The sequence below is a fragment of the Tachysurus vachellii genome, chromosome 21 (assembly GCF_030014155.1).
Source record: "Tachysurus vachellii isolate PV-2020 chromosome 21, HZAU_Pvac_v1, whole genome shotgun sequence".
Taxonomy (NCBI): domain Eukaryota; kingdom Metazoa; phylum Chordata; class Actinopteri; order Siluriformes; family Bagridae; genus Tachysurus; species Tachysurus vachellii.
In genome coordinates, this window is record NC_083480.1 from 12,682,872 (window position 1) to 12,709,832 (window position 26,961).

At 41.5% G+C, this 26,961-nt stretch overlaps 1 protein-coding gene across 2 annotated transcripts in view; it reads right to left on the bottom strand.

Moving 5' to 3' along the window:
- Positions 1 to 1,210: 1,210 nt before the first annotated feature.
- Positions 1,211 to 26,961, bottom strand: part of tshz1 (teashirt zinc finger homeobox 1) — a 44,337-nt gene continuing 18,586 nt past the window's right edge. For both annotated transcript variants that reach the window (XM_060896868.1, XM_060896867.1), the window contains one exon: positions 1,211 to 5,796. In XM_060896868.1, coding sequence (XP_060752851.1) covers positions 2,417 to 5,796 — 3,380 coding nt within the window. In that variant the 3' untranslated portion in view covers positions 1,211 to 2,416. The remainder of the gene's footprint in view (positions 5,797 to 26,961) is intronic.

Genomic DNA, 26,961 nt, shown 5'->3' on the forward strand with positions numbered 1-26,961 from the left:
ACAAAAGAGGACTCTAGATCTGTGTCTGTTCCTGCTTGCAGTCTTGGACAGCCAAGTTTACTAGAGGTGTGTAAAATCCAAAGGTATTTTTTTTTTTCGTTTTACCTTCCTATTTTTTGGTGAATGGTTGTCTGCAGCAGCATTTGTCCATGGCAACATTCCCTCATTTACATACAACACAAAAATTTATCACCGAATCGCCATCTTTCACAAAGGTGAAAATGTACCGGAACGTTTAGACCAAAGAAATATTGAATAATGTAACAATTCTATGGGCAGGGTGGCTTAGTGTTTAGCACGTTCGCCTCATACCTCCAGGGTTGGGGGTTCGATTCCCGCCTCCGCCTTGTGTGTGTGGAGTTTGCATGTTCTCCCCGTGCCTCAAGGGTTTTCTCCGGGTACTCCGGTTTCCTCCCCTGGTCCAAAGACATGCATGGTAGGTTGATTGGCATCTCTGGAAAATTGTCCGTAGTGTGTGATTGTGTGAGTGAATGAGAGTGTGTGTGTGCCCTGCGATGGGTTGGCACTCCGTCCAGGGTGTATCCTGCCTTGATGCCCGATGACGCCTGAGATAGGCACAGGCTCCCCGTGACCCGAGGTAGTTCGGATAAGCGGTAGAAAATGAGTGAGTGAGTGAGTGAGAGAGTGTAACAATTCTGTGCTTGTTGTAGGCACACATTTAAAACAAATGCTCTAAAAAAATTTTGCACTGAACATGGCATTTTGCAGGATGGTGTAGTAGTGTGACTGAGAGCATTACTGCCTCACAGCTCCAGGGTTCCTGGTTTGATTTGATTGCGTCTATGTACTGTAGAGTTTCACACTTTCTCTGTGTCTGTGTGGGGATTTCTCTGGGTCCACCTACCCAAAACCATAGCAATAAGTAGATGTAAATGTGAAAAAGTGTGTAAATGTATGTGCATAATTGCCCTGCAATGGAATATTACCTCATCCAGGGTATATTCCCTTTCTTCTACCCAATAAGCTCTGCGTCCACCCTGACCAAGATCAAGTCCTGAGTGAACGTTTAGAAGATACTCTAGAATGCCAATTTGAAATTGTCCACCCCCTCTAGGGCTAATTCTATTTCTCAGGGGGTAATAAAACTTAAGATCCTTCAAGAATTTACATTTTCCAAAGCTCTTCCTTGTTGCGAATGACATCATCACATAACCCTATGATCTGAATAGAACAATTAGAGAAGAGAGACTTATTCAAGAAATGTCAGGATTTATTTTACAATTGAGAGACAAAAACAATATTTTTTTATGAGTTGATGAGACATTTCACAATGGTATGATTAAAAACATTGAAATGCACTGGTTTTCCTGTTGTGCATTGCTTTTTTTCACTCAGGCATAATGTGCATCTGAGGATGCATTCCATCAAACCAATTAATATTAACCACACTGGAGGACCAAAAGGATGAACGTCAGCGCTACTGTTCACATACCGTCTGCATATATATCTATTTACATATTATTTCCTTTTTGTGTACTATATATAAAATGACAATATAAAAGAATGCACACCATACAAACAAAGCTGCGGCAACTGGCAAGATATGATGATGGAAAAATGTACATGTACATCATTGCAGATCATTTAAATATATATGTACTGTATATAATGATTTGATTAAGTCTTTACAGGTTGATATCGAAGCAAACCTATAGAAAGAGAAAAGTCGGTACCAAAGCATACATTTCCAAATTGCTACGGTAAAAAAAGATACTTAACAACAAAACCAACTGATTTAACAAAAAATGTTCAAACAAAATTATTTATAAACACAAAGTGTATCATGTGAAGCAGCCAGTCATTCATTATCTGTTGAGGTTTTAAAGATACAATGCTGTCTTTTGTATATTTTCAGTGATTCAATGGGATGTTGGTATTGTTGGTATAAAGACAAATTTGGAAAGTCAAGCTCAAAACAATAACTCTAAACTCTTTATATATTCTTTATAGCTTCTGCGCATTTGTTTGCTGAAATTGTCACTTATTTTAACAATCCGGGATGATCGATTAAACAAAATTCACGTGGTACTCCTTGTTTTCATGTGTTACAGCCTTTTTTTTTTTTGACCATGCCCATGGATACCATGCTGGTCTCATTCTCAATTCCACAAAGTACAAAGAGTGGAAAATTTGCTCAAATCTGGAATCACTAGGGGAAAATAAACATGCACATAATTAACACATATAAATACAATACAAAGTAAGATATAGAAATCAACAGAGTGAAAAAACAGCAACAACTGAAAAAGGAGAGACAGTTCATGGTCCAGTCAGGCAGTTGCACAACAAAAGTTTAATCAATTTTGACTGAAGGCTCAGTTCCGATGCAGTGCAGAACAGTGATGTAGTGCAATGATTCTCAAGTCAGTCACTTCATTGCCACTGGCCTGCTCCTCTATGCTTTATCTAACTTTTCAAGCTCAGACACAAAGATCAAGTGGTCCTCTGGAGACTTGCCATGTGTTTTGCTGAGGTGCAGCTTAACTGCATGTTTGCTGACAAAGGTCCTATTGCACAGTTTGCACTGATAGATGGAATTAGAGTCGTCCTCGTTCAAGCCGAGGGAACTGAAAGTCTTGTCCGTTATCATTTTTGTGACTGCTTGCTGCTCTCTCATAAGGTCTATAGACAACTTTGACAGGTCTTTTAAACTGAAGCCTAAATGGGATTCTAAGTGGCTAATGTAAGTGGAGGGAGTTCTGAACTGGGAGGCGCAGTCACTGCACAAGAACAGAGGCTGGCCAGAGTCAATGTTCTTTAGAAACTTGGTTCCGCCAGTCCGCCTAAGCTGGTACTTCACATTGGCAAGCCAGTGAGAGATTGTAGTCATTGAGAGACCTGTGAACTTACAGATATGTACACGCTCCTGTGGACCCAGGTCTGTGATGACAAATTTCCCCTCTGGAGTTTCACGAAGGCTGGATGCAAACTGAGCCTGTAGGATCAGAAGGTGTTGGGGGTTCCAGTTCGACTGCCTCCCTTTCCTCTTTTGAACATGGGTGAAGTCCTCCAGTGCATCCTCAAAAGCACTGCCATCTGCTTCTGACTTCTCAGAGATTGAAGAGGGTGTTGATGACTTTGGTGTCAAGCGGCCTGTGAGGTTTTTCACCATGTCCGAGATATCCATCAGAGCATTTTCCCTCAGAGGGCAAGACAGCGATTCGGATAAGTTGGAAAGAATTGGTCGATTACTGTTGGGAATGCTGCTGTTGCTACTGTTGTTTATGACAGTAGAGGAGCTGTTGTTTGGGCGCCCATTGCTGTTCTTGGATTTCGTCAAGTCTATCGGCTGGTCTTCGTTGTCATAGTACCTGTTGATGGACTCAACTTGCTTAACCTGAGTTGGACTGTAAAACGGTTTCTCCACCATGTTGTTGCTGATCTTGTACAGCATTGCTAATGGGTCTAATAATGGGCTGACGGTTTTGGATGCCTTGCCCAGGTGAGTGTTCATGATGGACTGCAGTGCACTGAGATGGTTGACTAAAGGCTGTTCTGGTGAGTGGTCAGTGATTATTCCCAAACTACTACACCCATTGCTGACTTGTGTTTTAAGAGTGTCCATTCCATTCTTGTCTGGAGATTCAGAATGTCTCTCAATTTGTTCCCCTTCCTTACTAAGTGACTCAGTCTCTTCAGTGATGCCATTCTTTGTAGGCTTGCTAAGGTCAGTTGGCTGAGGGAAGTCTTTTTTCTCCTTGGGTACAGGCGATGGTGATGGTGTAGAGACACGTTTTGTGATGCGTTCAGTAGACTTCTCTTCCTTCTCCTTTTTAGACACAATTTTTCCAGTAACTTTCTCCACTAACTCTTCCATGGCTAAGACGTTGCTTTTATGGTTTGGAGGTGGAGATGGGCTTCCTGGAGAATGGATGAGGGCACTAGTTTCAGTTGACAGACACTTCAAGCTGCTAGCGCTGAATGTCGGTTGCATTTTTATAGTCTGGGCAGCAGTGAGCGACTTCATTGACCCTTGGAGCTGGTAGGCAGCATGGATGCTTGGATAACCACCCCATGTAGGGGTCCCTGTCTGAGCCTTGCTGATTGCACTAGAAACAGTATTCTCTAGAGACTTGAGAATATCAAGACCCTCTTTTGGGGTCTCTTCTAAATCCTCTTCTCGGAGATATTTGTAATGGCCAGTTTTTTCAGAGTTCTCCAGTTTGTCAGATGGGTCCTCCTTTTCTTCTTTTATTTTCCTCTCTGGTTCATTTACCTCTTTTTTCTCCTCCTGTGAATCTTTTCTCTCCTCAGTTGTAGACGTCTGTAATAGAGAGTCCATTTGTGACTTGATAGTGGGAACTGGTAGACGTGTGGTGGTTGGTGGAAGAGGAATGGACTGAATTTTTTCCTCCACCACTGGGTCAAACACTAACTGTTTCCCTTTTTTTGAAGCAGAGTTGGTAACTTTGAGGAAATGTCCTGTCACCATCATATGAGCTGTAAGCTGCTGCAAGGTGTCATGGGAACTTCCACATTCCATACATTTGAGAATCTGGGCTTTTCTGGCTTCAAACTGCCAGGTGTAACTTGCACCATTCTGATAGCCGTATCGATTGTTAGCAGTAACATAGGGGTTAGTAACCTTTTGGTCTTTGGTGGGTGTGGATTCTGTCAGTGGAACACCTGTTGTGCTAGTGATGGACTCGGGTGAGCAGGGTGACACTAGGTCATGAAAGACTCGTTTTTTGGTAGAGGGCACCAGCTTTGAGGCAAGAGCCGGCATTGGTTCTTTGAGAGGCACTTTCTGGTAGTGTTTTGTTTTGATCATGTGGACACTTAGATCTTGCAGAGATTCAAATGAGTGCCCACAGTACATGCACTTTAAGACTTTCTGAGCATCTTCTTTGCCCTCCATCTCCATCAAGGAACGCTTCCTTGGCTTGGACCATTTCTTGCCCATGTCATCCTCCTGATCTTTATTGTCATCACGGTAATGGCCTGTTTCATTCATGTGTACTGTGAGGCCTACAAGTGTGTCATAAGCTGCACTGCAGTCCTTGCATCTAAATTTGCTGGCACCAGTAAATACAGGCCCGTACAGCTTATTGTTTTGCCGGTACAGTTGCACTGTGCTGAAGAGACTGGGCTCTGGGAGAAGGTGGTATGGTGTATGCTGTAATGTTTTAGCAAGAGCAGCTTGGTGCCAGTCATAAGAGACACTTCCACTACTGGTACCACTTACATTCCCGTTGCTATTACTCGTTAAAGTGGTGGCACTGGCAGAAGTGTTGCTTGGGGTGGTGCTGGTTGTGGCACTAACACTGACTGTGCTAACAGTGCTGCTTCCACTGCTGATGTTAATGTTACTTGCATGACTATTCATAATGCTATTGCTCCCCTTGTGGTTACTTGTGGTACTGTTGTTGCTGACATTAGCTTGCTTGCTTTTAATAATGTCCCTTGTGAGGCTGGACCATGAGGCATTTGAGATCAAGTTTGCATAGGCGGCTTTCATCTTTGCCAAGCTGTCTTGCTCAGAGAGACCAGGCTCTGTCTCCATGTCCTCAATCTCATCCCTCTCCTGGCCCTCTTTGGAGGAGGTGCTTTTAAAATCAGCCAGGTGATCGCTGGTGTCACTGAGGGGTGAGCCATACCCAGCGTCAGGGTTGGTGCCATTGCTGAGAGGGGAGTTCTGGTAGCTCAGCTGCTCACGTGGATCCTCCTCCTCATTGCACAGGTACTCTGTGTCCTGGCCATCTAAGGAGAGGCCATCATCCTGCAGGTGCTCCTCATCGATCTTGGCTGCCTTCAGCTCGTCCTCAGGCACGTAGGCTGTGAAAACCCAAAGGAGACAAAAAAAGAGAAAAAAATGATGATGAAGCAGAAGGTTCAAAAGGAGAGAAAATGCAACTTTCAAAATGGATTCAGTTGTTGAAAGTTATTTTGAGGTTTCTAAGGCATTATTTGACGTATGAAATTTTCCTGCATGTGTGCTTGCACGCCTACATAATGATCCTAAAGAGATTTCTTGTCAATAGTCCTGGCAGAGGACACAAGTTTGCAATTATAAAGTGGCAAACATCCATATCTTGACTATGATAGATAGTACCCTTCACTGCAGAGACTAACAAAGCTATCGAATATTACAGCTCAGCAAGGGTAAAGAAGAGCATGGATGAGCAAGAAAAATAAGTCCCCTTGAGGATGAAAACCAGGGACAACAGCAAAAAAAGAACATTATTAAAAATATGAGATCAGACAGGTGTTTGGAAAAAAAGCTTTATGGTGTGCCTAGCTGAAAATTAGAAAGCAAAATCCATTTGTACTGAGCATTTATCATGCGAATAACCAGCATTTTTATCCTGCTACTACAGATTTTATGCAGACTTACTGGCTAGATAATATTGTGGCATGAGTATCCTTAGAATTGTTGATCACTTCTTTTACAGTCCTATTTAAACGGGACCAGAGAAATCTCAAATTAATAGTTAGGTCTCAATATCTGCCCCATTTACCAGGCAAGCCATACTGACAAAAAAAAAAAAAAGTATGATTTCTCTCTCTGACTCTCTCCCTCATAGTTAGAGGGCACAGACTGTGAGTGACTTTGATCCAGTTTCCCCCACCACTGTGCCACTCAAGTCAGGCTTTTCTGGGCAGGAGACTGCATCTGAGTTATTGCCAAAGATGCGGTGCTGCACACAGTGTAGTTGGCAGCAGTAGTAGAAGTTCTTGCAGTGTGTCGTGCCGAAGCACGAGTGGAAATGACATGTCTTGTTGTCACGGTCCATGTTGTACTAAATCTCTGGGAGTCCACTGCGTGTGCAGCCTCAGTGTATGTGCACGTCTGAGAATGTGAGAGGAAAAAGAGACAGCGAGAGCAGGGAATGATGGAAAATCTGGACTGGCTTTCACTCTGATTGGGACTGAGAATATTTAGCATCTGAATGGACTAAATTCTAAAGCTGTAAATCATTTTGTTTTCTGTTAAGAGCACTCGATATGATGCCACGAGTGCAATGAAGTCTGATTCATTTTATTGCCTAACAATTAAAGTTCGCTTGAGATACATTTTTTGTGTTATGATCTAATATAGTGTTAAGCTTAAATAAGACCACAGTTAGTCATCAATTAGTCAGGAGATTTGTAAAACCCACCATATCTTTTAATTAGTCTCTGATATCCATTCATTACTGGTTCGTGAATGTTAAATTAAATGGAAATTTACTGAAGCACAAAACAAACCCCACTATTTAAATGATCTCTAATTGTTTACGGGAAGATGGATCATTACAAATGAAATTAAGTATGTGTTCTTTAAAGAAATGCCAAGTAGGTTTATGATTAAATTATGTTATGTTATGATTTAGCACAATGTCGGTAAATAAAGTGCTCTTTCTATTATTACATACATCCAAATTGAGATGTTGCCGTTTTTCTAGCTGAAATGGCACAAAAATACTCCAGTGTTCTCAAATATACGGTTTCATGTTCGAGACACAAAAAAACTGTTTCCATGTATTGTATGCAACGTGAGCTGTGACAGAAAACAGAATAATTGCACACTGTCACAGCAGCCAGAAAGCTAGAGCAAGAGAACTTGAGAGAAAGAGAGAGGGAAAGAGCTAGAGAGGTACATTAGTTGTTTAATTTGCTTAATGAAAAGTGAATAAAGGACCCAGAGACCAAGTTTGTAATGAGGAATGGTTGGATTAAATTCCTGTTTCATCAGCTGGCTTCGATCTGCATCAGGAGATAAACAAAATGAGTACAGAGAAACACATCAAAGCACCTCTGAGTCTGTGTGTGTGTGTGTGTTTGGAATGTGTCCAGCTCTGAAAAAACCCTTTTCTCCCTATGCAGGAAGTGTGTCTGGGGGGTTTGTTCTTATCAGCCATTTTGAACACAACACAACACAACACAACACAGCTGAATCTCTAAAAGCAGCCTGTGCAGGTTTGAAGGCAATCGGAAGAGACAGAGAAGGAAAAGAGAGCGCAAGAGGAGGAGACGGAGAAAGCGGAGACGCAGGCGAGGAGATAGTGAAGAGAAGAGAATGAGACAGACTGTGTTGGGAGTTGAGAGTTGCTCCTTTATCTCAGCGAGCCACCAGCAGATATCTGTCCTAGATGCCAGGATCCGTCTGAGGCGCTCTAAGCAGATGTGCTGTCAGCTTCAAACAGCGTGCTACTGAGCGTACTGTAATCAGACCGGACGTGATACCTGATGTTTGTTAGCTGCCATTTATGGCTGGGGAAAGAAATGCAGGAGCAGTTGTAACTGACTGACTGACGCCTGTGTACAGTAAAAGGAGGTGTAGTTACCCTTTTTACATTTTTATTAATACGAACCAATGTCTAGCAAGTGTTCAGTATATATCAATATTATAGCAACTAATTCTTCATTTAAGTACTTAATTGGCGTGACACCGCCGAAGGCCGATCTGAGCTCGCCGTTAAACTTTTCACCGATATCAATCCATCAGGCCCGCTGAGAAATCAAGCAGGCGGCGTAAAGCAACAGCACTCATTGAAATAAACATTACAAACTGTCAAATAACTCAGTTATCGGAAATTGCAGCGAAAGGAATATTCGCCCGGAGGAGCGCAGGCCGGCTAATTCCCTCAAGTCAATGCAGCACTTACGACAGCTTATCACATTAAAACAACAAGAAAAGAGAACTTTCTTTTTCACTATAATTACAGTGAGAGAGAAAGCTTACTAGAGAGTGACTGAGAGACAGAGAGAGAGAGAGAGAAAGAGAGAGAGAGCCATTCGCTGGAAGATGGGCAGAAGCTGACACTAAAACGAACACGTCTCTTCAGCCTTTGACGCCACGTGGCGTGTGACAGGCAAAGCGTGCTGGCGTGTCACTGTCCGTGCATCAAGCCTTCAAGGCCCGACTTGGCAATTTTTTTTTCTTCCTCCCCTCCATCTGCGTCAAGGAGCCGCCAGACGATCGCAACGGCGCTCGCACTTAATAACCCAATCAGAAATTTGACTGCTGACATCTTTCATTGAGCCTCTGCTTTTAAGCGTCACGCCGAACAAAGAAAGAGGGATTAAAGGGGGAGTAGGGGAGTAGGGGGGCCTTGTTGTGTTTGTCAATCAACAAAATATAAAAAAAAATAAAATAAAATAAAAAACAAAAACCCCACATTGTACTGTCAAGGGTGAGAAAAGGACAGAAGTTTTCAAGAACACGTACAATTAAAAGGAGCAGTTTTGACTGAAAAGTGGAAGCTGCTAGCGAAGAGGAAAGTTCAATTTCTGGTTCAAAAGTTCAAACTCTGAGGAGCAAAATGTGATGAAATAGTTTTAACAAACTATTAACTCTGTTGATAGAACATGAGAATGCACATGTAATTAATAATAATAATAATAATATTATTATTACTTTTCTTAAAGAAACAAAGGCAGCTAGAAATCTAATTGAAAATGTGAGCTAAGATTATTTTGCATATTGAAATATAAGAACCAATCAGGTTCCAGTATGCAAATAAGTAATATGCAAATAACACTGCTTTACAAGTGGAAGATATAGTTAGTGATGCTTACAGTTCATCTGAGGGACAAAATATGTGCGTCTACTGACACACACACACACACACACACACACACACACACACACACACACATATATATATATATATATATAGTAAAAAGTCACATTTAAATGTAAATCAACATTTTATTTGGATTCTTATCTAAATTATATCTAAGGGATAATATCTAAAATAATCAGAGGAGATGTGTCAGCTTGTGTTTGTGTGTGTGTGTGTGTGTGTGTGTGTGTGTGTGCAGAAGGAGAGCGAGGCCATCTGTGTCCAGAGCGGAGCTGTCACTGTGGCTGCTGAGACCTCACAGAGTTTGGACAGGTGACACAGCGACGGGACATGAGCAGGACATGAGCAGGTCACACACACACACACACACACACACACACACACACACACACACACATACATACACAGTGTTTCACTGTCACAACCAACAAAGATGAGATGTAGAATATGCCATGTACACTACAGAGTTTCATCCAAATATCTCATATGTACTGTACACGCACACACACACATGCACTCACACACACACGCACACACACACGCACACACACAGACACACTACACAAAAGGATCAGCCTTATACTATCCTGAGTTGATTGTCTTCCGTATAAGTGTGACAAATGCAAAAATATTAAACGTTTAATCAGTTAAAGCTTAAGTACATTTAGTAAACATAGCGCTGGTATTTCAGACATGGCATGTGTGTCTCTTCTGACTAAGTCTCATTAGACTTTACAAGAGGCCATAACAATCTTAGATTTATGACCTTCAGACGATCCTTAACCATCATTTCCCAGAATGGTGTTCAAACTTGCCAGGGCTACATCTCTGAAATCACAATCATCTCATTAATAAATAAAGAAAATGCACAATTAACAATTTAGGACTCAAATCAAGACTTTCATCCAAAGCTCTAAACATAGATGTCATGAGATGGGCTGAAGTGGAAAACATACCTGATGCCAACATAAATCATAACAACATCCATTCAGAAAGATCTGAAATTCTTTGGCGTTTATTTCAGTAAATGTTTGCTTGTGTGAATATTTGCAAACGTTTATTCGATCTGTAATTACGTCGAATTAAACTGTTCAGAATCCATAAATCTTCTACAAGCTTCATACTGATGCCGTGTGGTCAGAACAAACCTGACATTTTTAATACTTGTGTGTGTATGGCATGCCCTAAAATCCTGAGAACTGATACAAAGAGGATGTGCAGATGTGCGAATTCACCATCAGCCTGAGTGTCTCCTACTACAACTGGCATCTTCCACCTTTACACCCCTCCTCTTCCTTATTTATTTATTTTATTTAGCAAGAGAGGGGGCAATCACGGCAGTCATTTGCAGTACTAATGTCCAATTCAGGCGCCTCTCCGTCGTCTGATTTAGCCGGTCAGAGTGGTTTTGGAGTGGCCAGCGGAGAGCCGCGCTGTTTAGCCGACATTTTAATGGGAAAACTGGCAAGTCTTATTTGGCTGGCCCATGTGGTTTGTCACCGGGTCTCCATTACATGCCACTCAGCCCTGATGCCTTTGGACAGGTCTGATCAAACCACGTCATTTGACCTAGGCGGCCCGCTGAAGTGGCGGACAGAAAGACGGAGAGAGGGATCGCGAGAGCGAGAGGAAGAGGGAGGGAAGACGAGGAGGGGGAAGGCCAGGACACTGAAGGCTGTAAATAAAATGACATTATTATTTCCTCTGTCCTATCATGTAGAAAAGCCAATTATGGTAATGCACAGCATGTCAGTGGGAATGCAGCAATCTCTTTCTCTCTCTGTCTCTCTCGTTTTCTCTCCCCCCCTTCTTCCTGCACGCCGGTTGGAGCGGCACGATGCTGTTTGATCCAGTCTGCTCATGGCCTGCAGTGATCCTGGATGTCTGCTGTAGAAATGCTTACAGCCTCCGGAAAGTTTAAAGAAACGCTCACTGGACTAGGGATAGGAAAAATAATTGATTCTTCGAAGAAAAGAAAAAAAAAAAAAAAAAAAAAAGAAAAAGCAAGAGTTCTGCAGTTTTTGATGAAAATACATTTTTTTTGGAGAAATAAAGTAAATCACGTGACGTCACGTCATCATCCGACTCTAAAACAAAGGATTCGTTTTATTTTAATTATCGGATGTATTTAACTTCAGTTTGTCTTTCATATGTCCATGAATCTTTACAGTGAACCAACATCCTAAATACTTTCTATTCACTATAAATGCTCGCTAGTTTGAGTAAAACTTCATGGCATTGAATAACATACACGTAGCACAAACCATCCGAAAAATAATGTCGTTTCAGATTTGGAGCCGGATTCGAGACGTGCTTTTTAGAAATTGTTAACTATCTACGATGGAACTGACAGAACACGGATCATCTGGTTTAAACAAAGTCATGGTATTAAAGCAAACGTGACATACCACATACTAAAAAAATTCAGAAATTCATACAAATCATTGAAATGAAGTGTGAACTCATGACATTAGCCATTTGAGAATTTAAACAATCCACACATAAAAGGTGAACTTTTTGCCTTTGATTATGTAAATATTACAAATACAGTACTGTACAAACCGGGAAATTGGTTCGGACATCCCTAAAGGAAAAGTCTAGTGTCTACAAGCAGGAAATGATCATGCTGGAAAAAATCTTTTTCTTTTTTAACAAACCATGTATTGAAATTGAAACCAAAATCATCGGAATCTTAAACATGAATAAATATTTCAACCCCTATATTAACTATTAACTATATTAAATATTTCACCCCCTATATTAACTAAAATCAAGGTTATCTGTCCAAAGTGCTCAGTTTCCGGTTTAGGCCGCTTCTATAATCCTGATATTTATCCGTCCATGGCTCGGTGATGGCTGTACGTGGGAGTACAGCACCTATTTAAACCCTTTGTAAGCACTTTTCCCCTACTTGTAGTTCTGTGTGTGAATGGTGATTAATAATTACAGCCTCCATTTGGAGCGCGGTCACTGATGAATGAACTGTGTGGAGGAGTAACGAGCTCGCTATAGGGATGGACAGATTTCCGAGGGTTCGTATTCGTCCCCCTCACCCCACCTCCTTCCCCTGGCCCAATGTGAACCTCGGCAAGCAGAAAGCCTTCACATTTTTCATCATCTCGCACACAATCCTTTGCTCTGAGGAGCGTCTTTGTCGGGTTTTTTTTCGCCTCTTTTCACCGCAAGCCACATCTAACTTTATTACAGACTAAACAAAGGGAGGCTTTGAAGTGCAGACGGGCGTTTTACAGCGACCCAGCCTACCTCTCCTCACCCACCGGCGCTGATCTGTGTTGCTGTGGATACGGTGGAGAGGTGTCTCAAAATGAACGGCGCCATCTCGTCTGTAAGTGACGCAGCTCGTGAGAGGCCGGCCCGAGCGGAACAGGCCGCCATATGGCAGGATAACTCCAGGGCCCGGCACAACTGGTGTGCCATTCAGCTTCACGCTCTGCTTTCTCTTTATCTCTTCGCTTTACACTGAGCACCATTAAAGCCACGTAAAAGGGGATTTATTTTTTCTCAGAACAGAAAAGTGTCAGGAGTAATTTCGATTACTCTAGTAACTTAAAGCTATTTAACCAAATGTATACTTGCTAGAGCCACAAATCTGGCTTTCTTTTCAATATGTAACATTTCTTAAACTGCTGAATGAATCAAATTCAGATATTCACCTACAGATACAAAATATCTTGCTCACCTTGCAGAAAGACATGACTGTTACTGTACACACACACATACACACACACACACACACGCCCCTGAATGTCGAGCCCATACTTATGCAAAGCGCGGCCCACTTTGTCATTTAATTTTTAAAAACCCTAAGGTCGTATAACACACTCTCCCTGTCATTTGCAAGCACATTAACTCACTGGCCACGCGACAGCCAAATTATGCTAATGGGCCGCTAAAATGGGTCATATAGACAGTGCATTTTGCATTAGCTTCAAACAATAGGCAGGGAAAGAGCAGAGAGGAGATGTGCGAGCTGTACTGTTCTTTAGCCGTGTCGTGCCGCTTTCACCACGTACGCCACAACAGAGCCCTCGCGCGCCCACGAGCCTGCTAAATGCCGATATCAAAACGGCTGATGAATAATGAAGAAGCTCAATTAGCAGATTGTTAACAGCAATTTACATCAGTGAGGTAATGCGTTCCATCATGTACAGGACTGGATTGACTGCAAGAGTCTGGTCTTTTAGCGAGCAATGGTGAGACATAGCAGGTATGAGATTTATAAAGCAGTGGATCACGTTTATGCTTCATTAATAAAAGAAAGAAAAAAAAAATCCAATTCCCAGAAGCATGTAGCATGTTTAGCATTTGTTGCATGATTCATTCATTCATTCATTTTCTACCGCTTATCCGAACTACCTCGGGTCACGTGGATCCTGTGTCTATCTCAGGCGTCATCGGGCATCAAGGCAGGACGGAGTGCCAACCCATCGCAGGGCACACACACACACTCTCATTCACTCACGCAATCACACACTACGGACAATTTTCCAGAGATGCCAGTCAACCTACCATGCATGTCTTTGGACCGGGGGAGTTGTTGCATGATTAATACACTAAATGAATTCATTAACATTATTAAATTACATAAAGAGCACATAAACGTGACACACTTTTTAAAAGTTATTAATAATCTACTTCTTTTGCTTTTTAGGAACTTGAACACCTGGCAAAACTAGACACAAATGTGCAAACATAAAAGCAATCCTCCACACCAGCAGAGGGCAACAGTTTGTTTTCACTCTTATTCATCTTAAGTTACAGATTTATTCTGTCAGCATGGAGCTGGATCCAGAGTCTACACCAGGAACACTGGAATACATTCTGAATGGGACACTAGTTCAAAACACACACACACACACACACACACACACACACACACACAATATATACAAACTACCTCCCAATATGGTTCTTGGAGGTAGGAGGAAAGAGAAGAACATAGAGGAAACCCACACGGACACAAAGAGAACATACGACGTGGCATTAACCTGAGCTCAAGATCAAAACAAGGAGCTTAGAGCTGTGAGGTACCAACGCTACCTGCTGTGCGCACTCACAAATCAGTGTGTCACTTCCCTAAGGGCGACACGCTAACAGATAAATGTCCTACAGTCCAAAATACACACCTCACTACAATCAAGCTCAAGAGGTGAGCAGAATCCGTTACACACCATATTTACACCCCACTGAAGAGACTCTGCTGTCTTATACATCAAGACTTCTTTAACATCTTTTAACATCTCAGCCTCAACTTTTTCCACAGCTGAACTCCTGACATCCTTTGTGAGATATAAACAGCGAGAGGCTAAAAGCATCCACGGCTTGGCTAATTAAACACCGAAATTCATGATTGCTGAGTAACTGAAGCCACCTTAACCTAAAGGTCTCGCACAAATCATTATCTGCACTTCAACGAGGAAGTGTTTATGGGACGAGTCCGAAACGCAGGCGTAATGCTTCAAATTAAAAGCAGACGTCAAAGGAAGCTCTTAATAATGGATGGGAATTAATATGCTGGGCTGAACAAATTAATTAGATTAATTGATTGGGTGTTTCATGGTGAGAGTGTTAAGTGGCACAGATTTCTTGAAATTCATAAGAATTACAGTGAACAAATCACCTCAGGAAACATAAAAAAGCAGTCTGAATGTTAATGGATAAAGTACTTAGGGCTGTTACGAAGGGCTGTTATTTCTTTGTTCAATACTATTTGACTTTTTATAGTGTTTGTATTTTGTATTCAAAGGCAAAAAAAGAACAAAATGTCTGCTGAAACATGATTTCTAATACAGACATAGCAACATTGCTAACAAGGAAACTCCAAGCAGAAAGAAGTGTTGAATCTAGGAGGAAAAAAAAAACAAGGGAAAAAAATGTATATTTATTATTATTACTATATATATATATAATATATAGTAAATGTTTGGTGTTATGATACGTAAAAATGAGCAACTCCTCCATCTGTAAACTGCAATATATTAAGTGCAATATCTCAGCTGTCTACTACCTCAACTAAATAGTATTTTATCAGATCACTTATGCTAATGTTAATATTCTTTTATATGTATGTGTATACTTTTTTATTTTTTACCTTTTTCTGCACCATAAGGACTGACACTTAATTTCATTGTACCCTGTGCAATGACAAGAACGTATCTATCTATCTATCTATCTATCTATCTATCTATCTATCTATCTATCTATCTATCTATCAGATGTCAGTCCCGCCCACTTGTTTTCTATTGGCTCAGAAAATACTGTAAAGCTAGCGTGAACAAAACAACTAGCATAAGTAAATATGTTTTTCACATCCCTTTCCTTTAATAATTTATTTTTTTTATGATTGACTTGAAATGTATCTGGAAATCAGAAAAGCACAGCTTTTAGGTCTTTTCTGTATCGTTGTAGCAGAAGCTAAAAAAATCCTAACAGCTACGGCTAAACGCTAGATGCTAATCTTGCCTCCTCAACACAGTGATCTTTCAGCTTCTGTGGTTTACGATATGATATAAGACAGTGTAACACTGCAGCTAATGTGTGAACCTCAAATCTGTTTTTAAATATCCTTTTAAATAGATGTTTCAATACTTAACTACACTCCTAGTAAATTCCTGGCTAATGCTGCCTCAGATCATGTTTTGCCTCTGATCTTGTTTTATAGTGTGAAAAAAACAGGCATTTTCTGCATCCAGGTGTTTCTGCATTGCAGTGCTTTACCCTTTTTCTCTCCTTTTGCACCCTCGCATGCTCTCTCTGTCCCTTTCCCCCTCAGAAAGAGTGTGTGTGTGTGTGTGTGTGTGTGTGTGTGTGTGTGACTGAGCGGGTGGAGGGCCGTTGTACGGTCTATAAATCACCTTTCCCTGCTGTCACGGAGGAGCCATGCAGCTGTGAGACAATGGCCATTAGATCATAAGCACCTCAGTCCCTCCTCCCATCTGCAGGATCCTCCCATTTTTTACATTTTTTTTATTTTGTCCAGGACCTCGTTTTTTTTGTTTTTTAATCTGGTCCCGGGTTCGAAAGAGACGCAGAGTCCTCCGTTTAATTCAAACATGCCTGGATATCGAGGGATGATCTCCTGCGTCATGGCTTATGTGGAGACACCGATAAGGTTCTACACATGCAGCGCAGAGACACAACAGTCTCAAAGCAGACAGAGGACCCTCATGTGGAGGGAGAGGAAAGAGAGAGAGAGAGAGAGGGAGAGCGAGAGAGAGAGAGAGAGAGAGAGAGAGAGAGAGAGAGAGAGAGAGAGAAGCAAAGGGTGGGGGGAGTAGGAACAGCAGGGAACGAAAATGTTCTTTGTTTCTTTAAATCCCCCATTATGGTGTCTCGACCAGACCATAACCTGTGCTGAGTGTCTGACAGAAAACTCAGCAGACCAAACACACACACTGAGACACACATGTACATACACACACACACACACACACACACACCAGCAGCTGCTCCCATTGCCTAGCAACTACAAGGTTGATAGATGATCCTAAAGATGGATAATTGCCATAAATCAGGCAGTTCTGAAGGAGAGTGGAGATGGAAAACAATTAGAGCGGCTGCACTACACCTTGATGACCCGGCACCAACCCCGCTCCATTCTACTCCAACACAATCGCAGCCTTTAATTCTCTCTTTCCCATGGACACGGCCTGCCACCCATTTGAGCTGCTGACAAGGTTTGATGTACAGCTTTACAGCTTAAAACACTGCTAACAGTCAGGGAACGGCTGCGAGAACACACACACGGCAATAAAGACTGTTTTCTGACAACGAATAGATAAAAGAAAATAACAAAAAAGAATTCGCACAGAAATCAAAATTCTATCGATAAATTAATGTGCAATATGGTATAAGCCATATATAAATATATGACAATTCTTGAAAATATTTAGTTTTGCTTACAGTGTCAGTAAAACAACTGTCGCTCTCTGACTTGCTCATTAAGGATCTAAATATAAAGCTACATCTGTACTTCTGTAAAGCTGCTGTGTGTTATTTCTGTCTGGTAATATCTGTTGTTAGAAGTGTTACAGAAATGAAACTGATCTGTTAAAAACAAAACCAAAAAAAAAATAAATAAACACTTTAGAACACAATTAGGACAAAAAAAAATCCTGTCCGTTGAATAGTTGAATTTCTTGACATATCGAATAAAAAGAAAAGTATTTTATTCCTTCTTATTAGTATTTCGGTGATGTTTGGAGGTGTCTAACATCACATCGGGTGTAAGGTCTCAAACAAGTGTTCTAGTTTTTCTAAGATTTGGTGAAAGATGCTAGAGCATTAAATGTTCTTAATTTTCTTCCTCGTTAAACCAGACATTCACTAAATTCCAGGGGTTTTGTTACCACGACGTAAAGTGGGCGTGTTTCTGGAGGTCTTGGAAAAACGCCCTCTTTCAAAAAAAAAAAGCGCACACTTACGATGGATAATGAAGGACAAAACAGTCATACAGGTAGATTTTATATTTTATATCTATTATGCTTTGTTATCTTACAGTTAGGCTATTTTCGAAAACAAATAAACAAATAAAAACTACAGTCAGGGTTAGAGTTAGGGTTAGGGTTAGATTAGCAAATAGGCCACGCCTGCCCGATGACGCAATATCTGTTACGCTGTTCTGAAATCCCTGGAAATAAGTGCATCCCCGTTAATCCAGTCAGTCTCCCTTGTGTCTCATGGATGTGGGTGGAGCCATAGTGGATGAGACAATAGGCCACACCCACCAGGATAGAGATGTTTCATCACACATGATCAGAAAGTCAGAAAAACTTTGTGTTGTTCTGCACTGGGACATTAAGTGACATCAAGGCAGGGTTATTTACATAAATAAATGCCCCCCTGTACACACACACATAACCGCATAAGAAATCCAGAGTGTTTACCTTTACCTTGTCACCCCACTGCGTATTACAGGTAATATAATATAGTGCGCACTATTACAGCCACTTCATCTCCACAGTCCCCTTTAATATTTATTTATTTATTTATGGTGTTATAGTTCTGTCGAGTAAAACTGACATAGCAGCAACAAAACAGCAATCCTTCAAAATTAGCCAGTTAAGTACCCAGTGTACTTATCAATTAGCTGCATTGCTATATTTTAGCCATCAATTGAAAATATTGACACCTCTGTTAGTCAATGCTATTCATATAAACACCATTTGCTTCATGTGGTAACTTTCTTTGTTAAAATAATGTTAGTTTCTGTTTATTATTGATGAAGTGGAGTGCAGAAAATTGCAGCTGCTTGTTTGTGTTGTGTCTGAATGACAGCACAAGGTGTGAGGCAGCGTGTTTGGGATTTAATCTTGACCCAAAGAAAGAACCAAAGAAGAATAAAGAAAAAAAAAAAAACAGAGAGAGATGTAACATGTAACAGAGCTCTATTCAGTGCTGAAAGTACAGCAAGAGCAGGCTGAGCTATTGCTCACCGTGACAAGCTCTTCTCACTCCTCTCTCTCTCTCTCTCTCTCTCTCTCTCTCTCTCACTGTGCAGAATAGAGAGCTGCAACGAAGTACAAACACGGTTTGATAGGAGATCATAGATTACGTTGTAAACCATAACAAAAGTGATTGCGATGAGAGCACTTTGTTGAAAAGTTGCTTGAAAGAAGACACGGCTGACGAATTGCAGCAATCAACATGCGGCTGCGGAGAATAATTCACCAAAAAAGTACAGGAGGAATCCATGGAAGGGAGACAAAGAAAACAAAATAAAAAAAATAAAAAAAACGGGAGTATTGAAAGGAGATGGTCAGCGAAAAAGAGAGAGGGAGAGAGAGAGACAGAGAGAGAGAGAGAGAGAGAGAGAGAGGAAGGGTGGGAAGCAGATGAAGAGAGAGATTGCTAGGGATATGGAGAGGTGTGAATGGAGGGAGAGAAAATAGACAGGAGGAGAGAAAGAGTGAGAAAAGAAGAGGGCAGGAAGAGGAAAAAAGAGCTTGTGTTTAGGCCACGACCTCACCGGTTCAGTCTAGCTGAGTCTGGTTGCACAATAACCCATCAATCAACTCCCCCAGTACCGTCATCCCTCCTTTTCACACACACACACACACACACACACACAGATTCCCAGAATCTGACCCTTATTTGACCGGGAAACCCGCACATGCTGGAGACAAATATGGGCAGCAGCCATTCATTTGTGACAACCACCCACTCAGATGTGCACACGCCCACACGCGCACACACACACACACACACACACACACATGTGTCATACAGGAATGCTGCAACTCAATATTAAAACCCAACGTATTCGATTTCACCCTCGATATCAGGTTGCATTTTCACATTTTTCACGCTAAACACAATAAGAATCTACAGTGTTCAGGATGTTGAAACTCTCACAAGCTACATTTCTGTGGCTCATATCCCATCTTAACGCGGAACACCGTGTCTTAGCCGTACGGATGAGACGCTCAGCAAGGACTTCTCATCATCATAAACCTGAGCTGCTCACAGAGTTACTAGCTGGTGTCAGTTTCCTCCTTGCAGTCTGCCTCTGGAGGTCTACTCTCATAAATAACCCCAACCAGTCCAGCTCGTAAGGCACAACAAATTTCTGGGGTCTTTTAAACACAATAATCCCTGCTGTAATCCATGCATCTTCTTATACCAAGTCTCCGATATGACGCCATGGTCACGCTCGAGGTCCACAGTCAGTCTGGATCCGGTAACAAGCTGGAAAAGGTGTTCGGATGTCGGAGTGTTCTGGCAAAGGCTTCTGGCTCAATCAGAAATTATTCCTCAAATTGCAAATCTAGCACGTGTTCCCGAGTATTAAAACCATCTGTCACAATAAATGGACTACATGGATGCGCTGATCGAAAATCAGAGCTCCAAGAATCCATTTTCACTCTAAAGGAAAATTCCCTCCTAATCTCTGTAGCTTGTTTGTCATTAAACAGAACTTTCAAGCAAATTTCCCTGTTAGAGAAAAAGAAGAAGAAGAAAAAAAAGAAACCAAACTCACTTGTTAATGCAAGTCTAATGTCAGCTGTTGACCAGCAATAAAGGCTTAAAATGTGTAAGTATTAAATACCTAATCATTTAACAATTAACAATGTTCTCCTCGTGCCTCGGGGGTTTCCTCCGGGTACTCCGGTTTCCTCCCCCGGTCCAAAGACATGCATGGTAGGTTGATTGGCATCTCTGGAACATTGTCCCTAGTGTGTGATTGCGTGAGTGAATGAGTGTGTGTGTGTGTGTGCCCTGTGATGGGTTGGCACTCCGTCCAGAGTGTATCCTGCCTTGATGCCCGATGACGCCTGAGATAGTAGTTCCGAGGTAGTTCTGATAAGCGGTAGAAGATGAATGAATGAATGAATGAATGAATGAATTTAACAATGGAACAGTGTAAAACCGCAGGCTTCAGAGAGGAACTATTTCTCGAATATATCTAATATTTAAAAAGAAAAGTCACTTTCTGTAAGATTTGGAAATAATGATGCAGTGCCATCTGTAAAAGAGTAAGTTCGCAAAAAGTATAGAAAAACAATGCAAATCGTGGACATCTGTGAGCTTGTGTATGTGGAAGAGGGCAGATAGTGAAAGAAAGAAAGAAAGAAAGAAAGAAAGAAAGAAAGAAAGAAAGAAAGAAAGAAAGAAAGAAAGAAAGAAAAAAAAAGAAAAGAAAGAAAAGATACAACTCAGCCCATAAAAACCCGAGGACTTCTCTTAACTACAACACAGCCATCATTTGTTCCTGATGATTTACATCCGTATAAACTGATAACATTGCACGTCTATTATGAGGGATTACTCGGAAATGGACTCTCCCACCGAATCCTGAGTGAGTCACAGTTAACTTGTAGTGATGAATTCCTCAGCGAGCGCATGGACAGGAGAAGGGGAGGAGACATGCGAAGAGGACAAGGATGAGGACACTCTTCTTCCAGAAGGATCTGGGAAAGTGGGCGGACAGAGGAGCAGGGTGTGCGGAGGGTCCGAGAGGGGCGGTAAATCATACTGAGGCCCACACCACACACAGAGGAGAGCAGATTTCTCAGGACGAGAAACAGGAAAACATGTCTTACCAGAGCAGTGATAAGAGAGAGGCGGTGTGTGTGTGTGTGTGTGTGTGTGTGTGTGTGTGTGTGATTGTGTGGATTTGCAATCGAGTGTAAAAAAAAAAAGTCCATCTCTCAGCAAAACATAATATTACTCGAGGAAAGTGCATCAAAATTTCAAAAGCTTTCCTGAAACGATCTCCCCATCACACACACACACACACACTTACATACATACACACACACAAACCAACAATTAAACTTTTGGCACCCTCTAACAATGCCCCCCCCATCCCTTGTTCTGTGCCATAGACCTGGATAATAATCCCAGTGATAAATGATGCCATAAGTCTGATATCCCCAATCAGTCCATCCTTTAAACACACATCCTTCTTACACAATGTCGGGGTTGGACTCTGTGAGACGGAGAGACGCATCCACTCGACTGACCTCTCGCTGACTGATGCCTGTCAGCTCACATTTAGCTGAGAAAATAAATTAAGCTTATGAAGACAAATGAAAAGCCCTGGCCCGTCTCTCACATGCCACACTCTCACACACACATTTAGAAGAAAGGGGGGGTGGAAGGAGCGATAGAGGGGACTGGGAGAAAGGATGAGAGGCGACCTAGTGAGAAGAGGTGAGAGTGAGAGTGCTTTCCAGAAAGAAACAATCCTCTGTGTGTGTGTGTGTGTGTATGTGTGTGTGTGCATGTGTGTGAGTGTTTTTATATTTTTTCACTCCTTCTGTCACTTGTGTGCCACCATGTGACCCAAAGCATGCAAAGGATCACTTCTTACATGTCACTAGGTGTGTGCTGCGTTTTGTAAGGCTGAGAAATCTACTTTTCTAAAAAGAAAGGAAATCTTAAAGACCTGCTTAGATTTCTTAGCATGTGTGACTGGTCGCTTGTGTGGGAGTTTGAGAAATCCTGACATAGGTGTAACGTTTGAGAAACTAAGACACATTGCTACAGCACATACTGTTTCTTATTATTGTTGTTTTTTTTTTTGAGATCATTCATTCATTCATTCATTCATTTATTCATTCATTCATTCTGGTTACATGCCTGTAAATCATGCAAGCTTCTGGCATGTTTTTGGGAGGTAAGAAGAACCCAGGAATCCTGGATACAGAGAGAACGTGTGAAACGTCTGCGTAGGCTTTCCTAATGTACAAAGAGCAATAATAGTAGAAATAGTGTCCAGAAGTTAGAGAATTAGACAAGCAACATTTTGACCGATTATGAGACAAAAAGCAGGCACAGATACTGTAAGTTACAGATGGCTCCATATTTGGCCCAAGCTTCCATGTTAAAAAGCACTACGCTACACTGCAGAGTAAATAAAGTGGACACTATCTAGAGATCCACTTCCCCTCCGCCCATGTCTCTACATAGCACTGGAGCAAAACTGCTACACAGCTTTCTTTGAAGGACTGCTAGATCCTTCCCTAGAGACTCGGGTAATGCAGTGTGAACTGTATTTGACCCTTTCCACCCCCTCTATAGACTGGGACAATGAAGAGACTCAGATGGATCCTCTTGTGATCAGTGCTCTCCCACCGTCTGGCTTCTGGAGCTCCATACAACACAGAGCGCTGGATCTCTCTCTCTCTCTCTCTCTCTCTCTCTCTAACTATAGCGCAGTTCCATAATTAGCATGCTGATTAGCCTTAATCAAGCCCATTAACATGTAATACTGATTAAACAATGCCGGTAGTGCTTGTGACGCGACCGGTAAACACTGCAAAACATAAATAACTGTAAACAACTGCTGGTAAACAGTCGTGTGAAATATGTTTGGCAGGGAGGAAGAAGTTTGCTGGTTGTGAGTGTGTGTGGGGAGAGAGGGGCTGAGAGAGAACCGTAAAAAGATGGAGAGAGAGCAAGGGAAAGAGCAAGAAAGAAAGCAAGAAAGAGAGAGAGAGAGAGAGAGAGAGAGGACAAGAGGGAGCAGTGGTGTTGGGATGACAGAAATATTGCAGGCCTGTTTTTTGGCAATAGGCAAGAAGGTGGGAGGGGACTGTGTGTGTGTGTGTGTGTGTGTGTGTGTGTGTGTGTTTGTGTGTGAGAGAGAGAGTTAGAGAGCTGGAATGAGAGCAGGAGAGAGATGAAGTGAAAGTGTGTGTGTGTGTGTGTGTGTGTGTGTATGTGCACACAGGCAGGGGAGTGAACTCTCCCAGGCTTTGTCATATGAGTTTTCCCAAGCCTTGGCCTCTTTGATAAATGACACATGTCATTCTGTCAGTTTGGGACAGTGCAGCTGGGAGGCCCTCTGATGTATGGCCCCTCTGCAAAAGGAAATCACCGTCTTCTGGCATGGACGCACACCGTGCCCTTTATATAAGACCCCTCCTCCTCCTTTCCTCCTCCTCCTCGCCTCCTCCATTCCTCCTCTGCCGAAGGAGAGCACTGTAACTCCGGCCGGCGAGTTTTTTTTCCCTTCCCCGTGCTTCAGCTCTTTGTGAGGGCCTGAATTGAATGCAGAGATTGATTTAAGGCTGCGAGCCACTGAACACTGAGCGCAGGTCAGTGCGGGGTGTTAGGTGGGGTAAAAACGCTAATTCCATGGCTCTGGGTTTTCTCGTCCTAACCGTATGAGCACACACATGCAGCAGACACAGTGTATACATACACACATCCAGTGCCAAGTCCTGCTATGTGTTCTCAACTACTGTAACTGTTACTACTAGTGTTTATAACCGCACAGGGCCGCACAATATTAGCATTAACTTAGTATTAGTCTTAACTCAACTCTTTAAATACAGTCTTATTTTGCATTTCATATTTTGAACCACTTATTCAGTAATTGCAGTGAAAATAACAGGAATAATATGTAGTAATAAAAGTAAGGGTAGAAACAGGCTGCAGCCATCCATGTGTTTGGTTTTGTTTTTCTGGAAAGGGAACGTGAATATTAAGTACTCAAACTTATTTCTAAGCTCTGATCGTACTTTAAAGACACAGTTACAATGCTTCCACATTACTGAACCAAACTGTACCTTTAGTTCTGACACTGGATGATCCGGTACTTCATTATGAACACACAACTCTGAATCAGAAGGTTTTTAGTCCCATTATTGCTAAATCGTATAAGTACACGTTATTATTATTATTATTAGTAGTAGTAGTAGTAGTGGTAGTAGTTATATTATAGTAGTAGTAGTAATAGTAGTAGTAGTAGTTATATTATAGTAGTAGTAGTAGTAGTAGTAGTAGTAGTAGTTATATTATAGTAGTAGTAGTAATAGTAGTAGTAGTAGTTATATTATAGTAATAGTAGTAGTAGTAGTAGTAGTAGTAGTAGTTATATTATAGTAGTAGTAGTAGTAGTAGTAGTAGTAGTTATATTATAGTAGTAGTAGTAATAGTAGTAGTAGTAGTAGTAATAGTAGTAGTAGTAGTAGTAGTTATATTATAGTAGTAGTAGTAGTAGTAGTAGTTATATTATAGTAGTAGTAGTAGTAGTAGTAGTAGTAGTAGTTATATTATAGTAGTAGTAGTAATAGTAGTAGTAGTAGTAGTAATAGTAGTAGTAGTTATATTATAGTAGTAGTAGTAGTAGTAGTAGTTATATTATAGTAGTAGTAGTAGTAGTAGTAGTAGTAGTAGTAGTTATATTATAGTAGTAGTAGTAGTAGTAGTAGTTATATTATAGTAGTAGTAGTAGTAGTAGTAGTAGTTATATTATAGTAGTAGTAGTAGTAGTAGTAGTAGTTATATTATAGTAGTAGTAGTAGTAATAGCAGTAATATTAGGAGTAAAAGGAGTAGTAGTAATACTAGTAGTAGTGGCAGTAGTGGCAGTAGTAGTAAAAGTATTAATAGACTATAGAGTAATAGAAGTAATAGGAGAAGCAGTCTTCTATTTGGGAGTAGCAGAAAGAGAAGGAGTAGTAATAGGATTTGGAGTAACAATAATAACAGTAGCAGTATTATCAGTAGTATTAATAAAGTAGTAGTAATAGTATTATAAACTGTTATTAAAGCTGTGGCGATAGTCATAATAATCAAACGTATTTTCTAGTCCGTCCGAATGTCCTAAGGTGACAATTAACATTTCTGTACAGTGTAACACATTGTGTATATTGTTCAGTCCTGACTAGCAGTCAATTCAGGCTCAGTGCCTTTACAGCTGTGATCCAAATTTGGTGTGGAGATAGAGAGATAAAAACCATAGAGGAAGGGGTGGAGAGAGAGAGAGAGAGAGAGAGAGATAGAGGAAGGGGGAAGAAACAGAACCTCACTTGGCATTTTGATAGTTGACGGTTCGCAGGACAGAACAAAACAGGACAAGAAACGCCTGAACAACACACAACTAACAAAACATCCTCACACAGTCGTGTGCTAAACATGTTCAGCGTGTTACAATCAATCAACATTTAAAACGAGAAAAAAAGCACACACAAGCTGACATATTTCAGTGACAGCAGCAGAGAGACTCCTTTCAACTCACACACCACGAGAACAGCAGAGAGCCTATAAATCTGCCATTCTGCTCACAAAACACCTCATACACAAACACACACACACACAAACACACACACAGGAACAGACGGGGGGGCGAGAACCAATGACTTTGGGGAGATGGAGAGCAAAGAAAGCTGGTCAATGGTTTAGGGGAAAACCCAAACACACAAACACATACACTTTCTCTGTCTATCTATCTCTCTCTCTTTTTCTCCTCTTCTGTCTCTCACTCACACTCACACACGCACACAAACACACACACAACGACACAGAGGTATTACGGTGGCCACCTGGGGGTCGTGAACTGTGCACGACCCCTGCTCTTACACAGGCCCAGGAGAATGAGGGAATGGGAGAATAGCGAGGATGAATGAGTGAAGAGTATCATTAACCAGTGAGTGATGAGCGTTAGACAGAAAAGTCTCCCATCCCCCGCTCCAAATCCTCTCATTCTCACACACACTCTTTCCTAGCGCAAACAACTCTTTTAATCAACGATTCCAACCGGCACGTCGATCGAAACACAGGTCCTTTAACAAGTGGAAAACAGCAAGCCTGAGTCAGATCGTCTGACCACCACAGCCAATACAAGAAATGGACAAGTCTTAAAACGGTTTAAAAACGGAAAATCGAAAATAGCAATATCATAGCATCAGGAAGCAGAGATAATTCCACTCAACTGCTGGGTGATATCTGTAAAATATCTATTGCTATTTATCCGTATCGTATGTTCATCAAGCTTCGATTCTCTATCCCTTGAATTTACATCGTAATAATTACATTACCTATGTAAGGGTACCTATGTACAGTAAGGGGAAGTCGTGGCCTAATGGTTAGAGAGTTTGACTCCTAACCCTAAGGTTGTGGGTTCGAGTCTCGGGTCGGCAATACCACGACTGAGGTGCCCTTGAGCAAGGCACCGAACC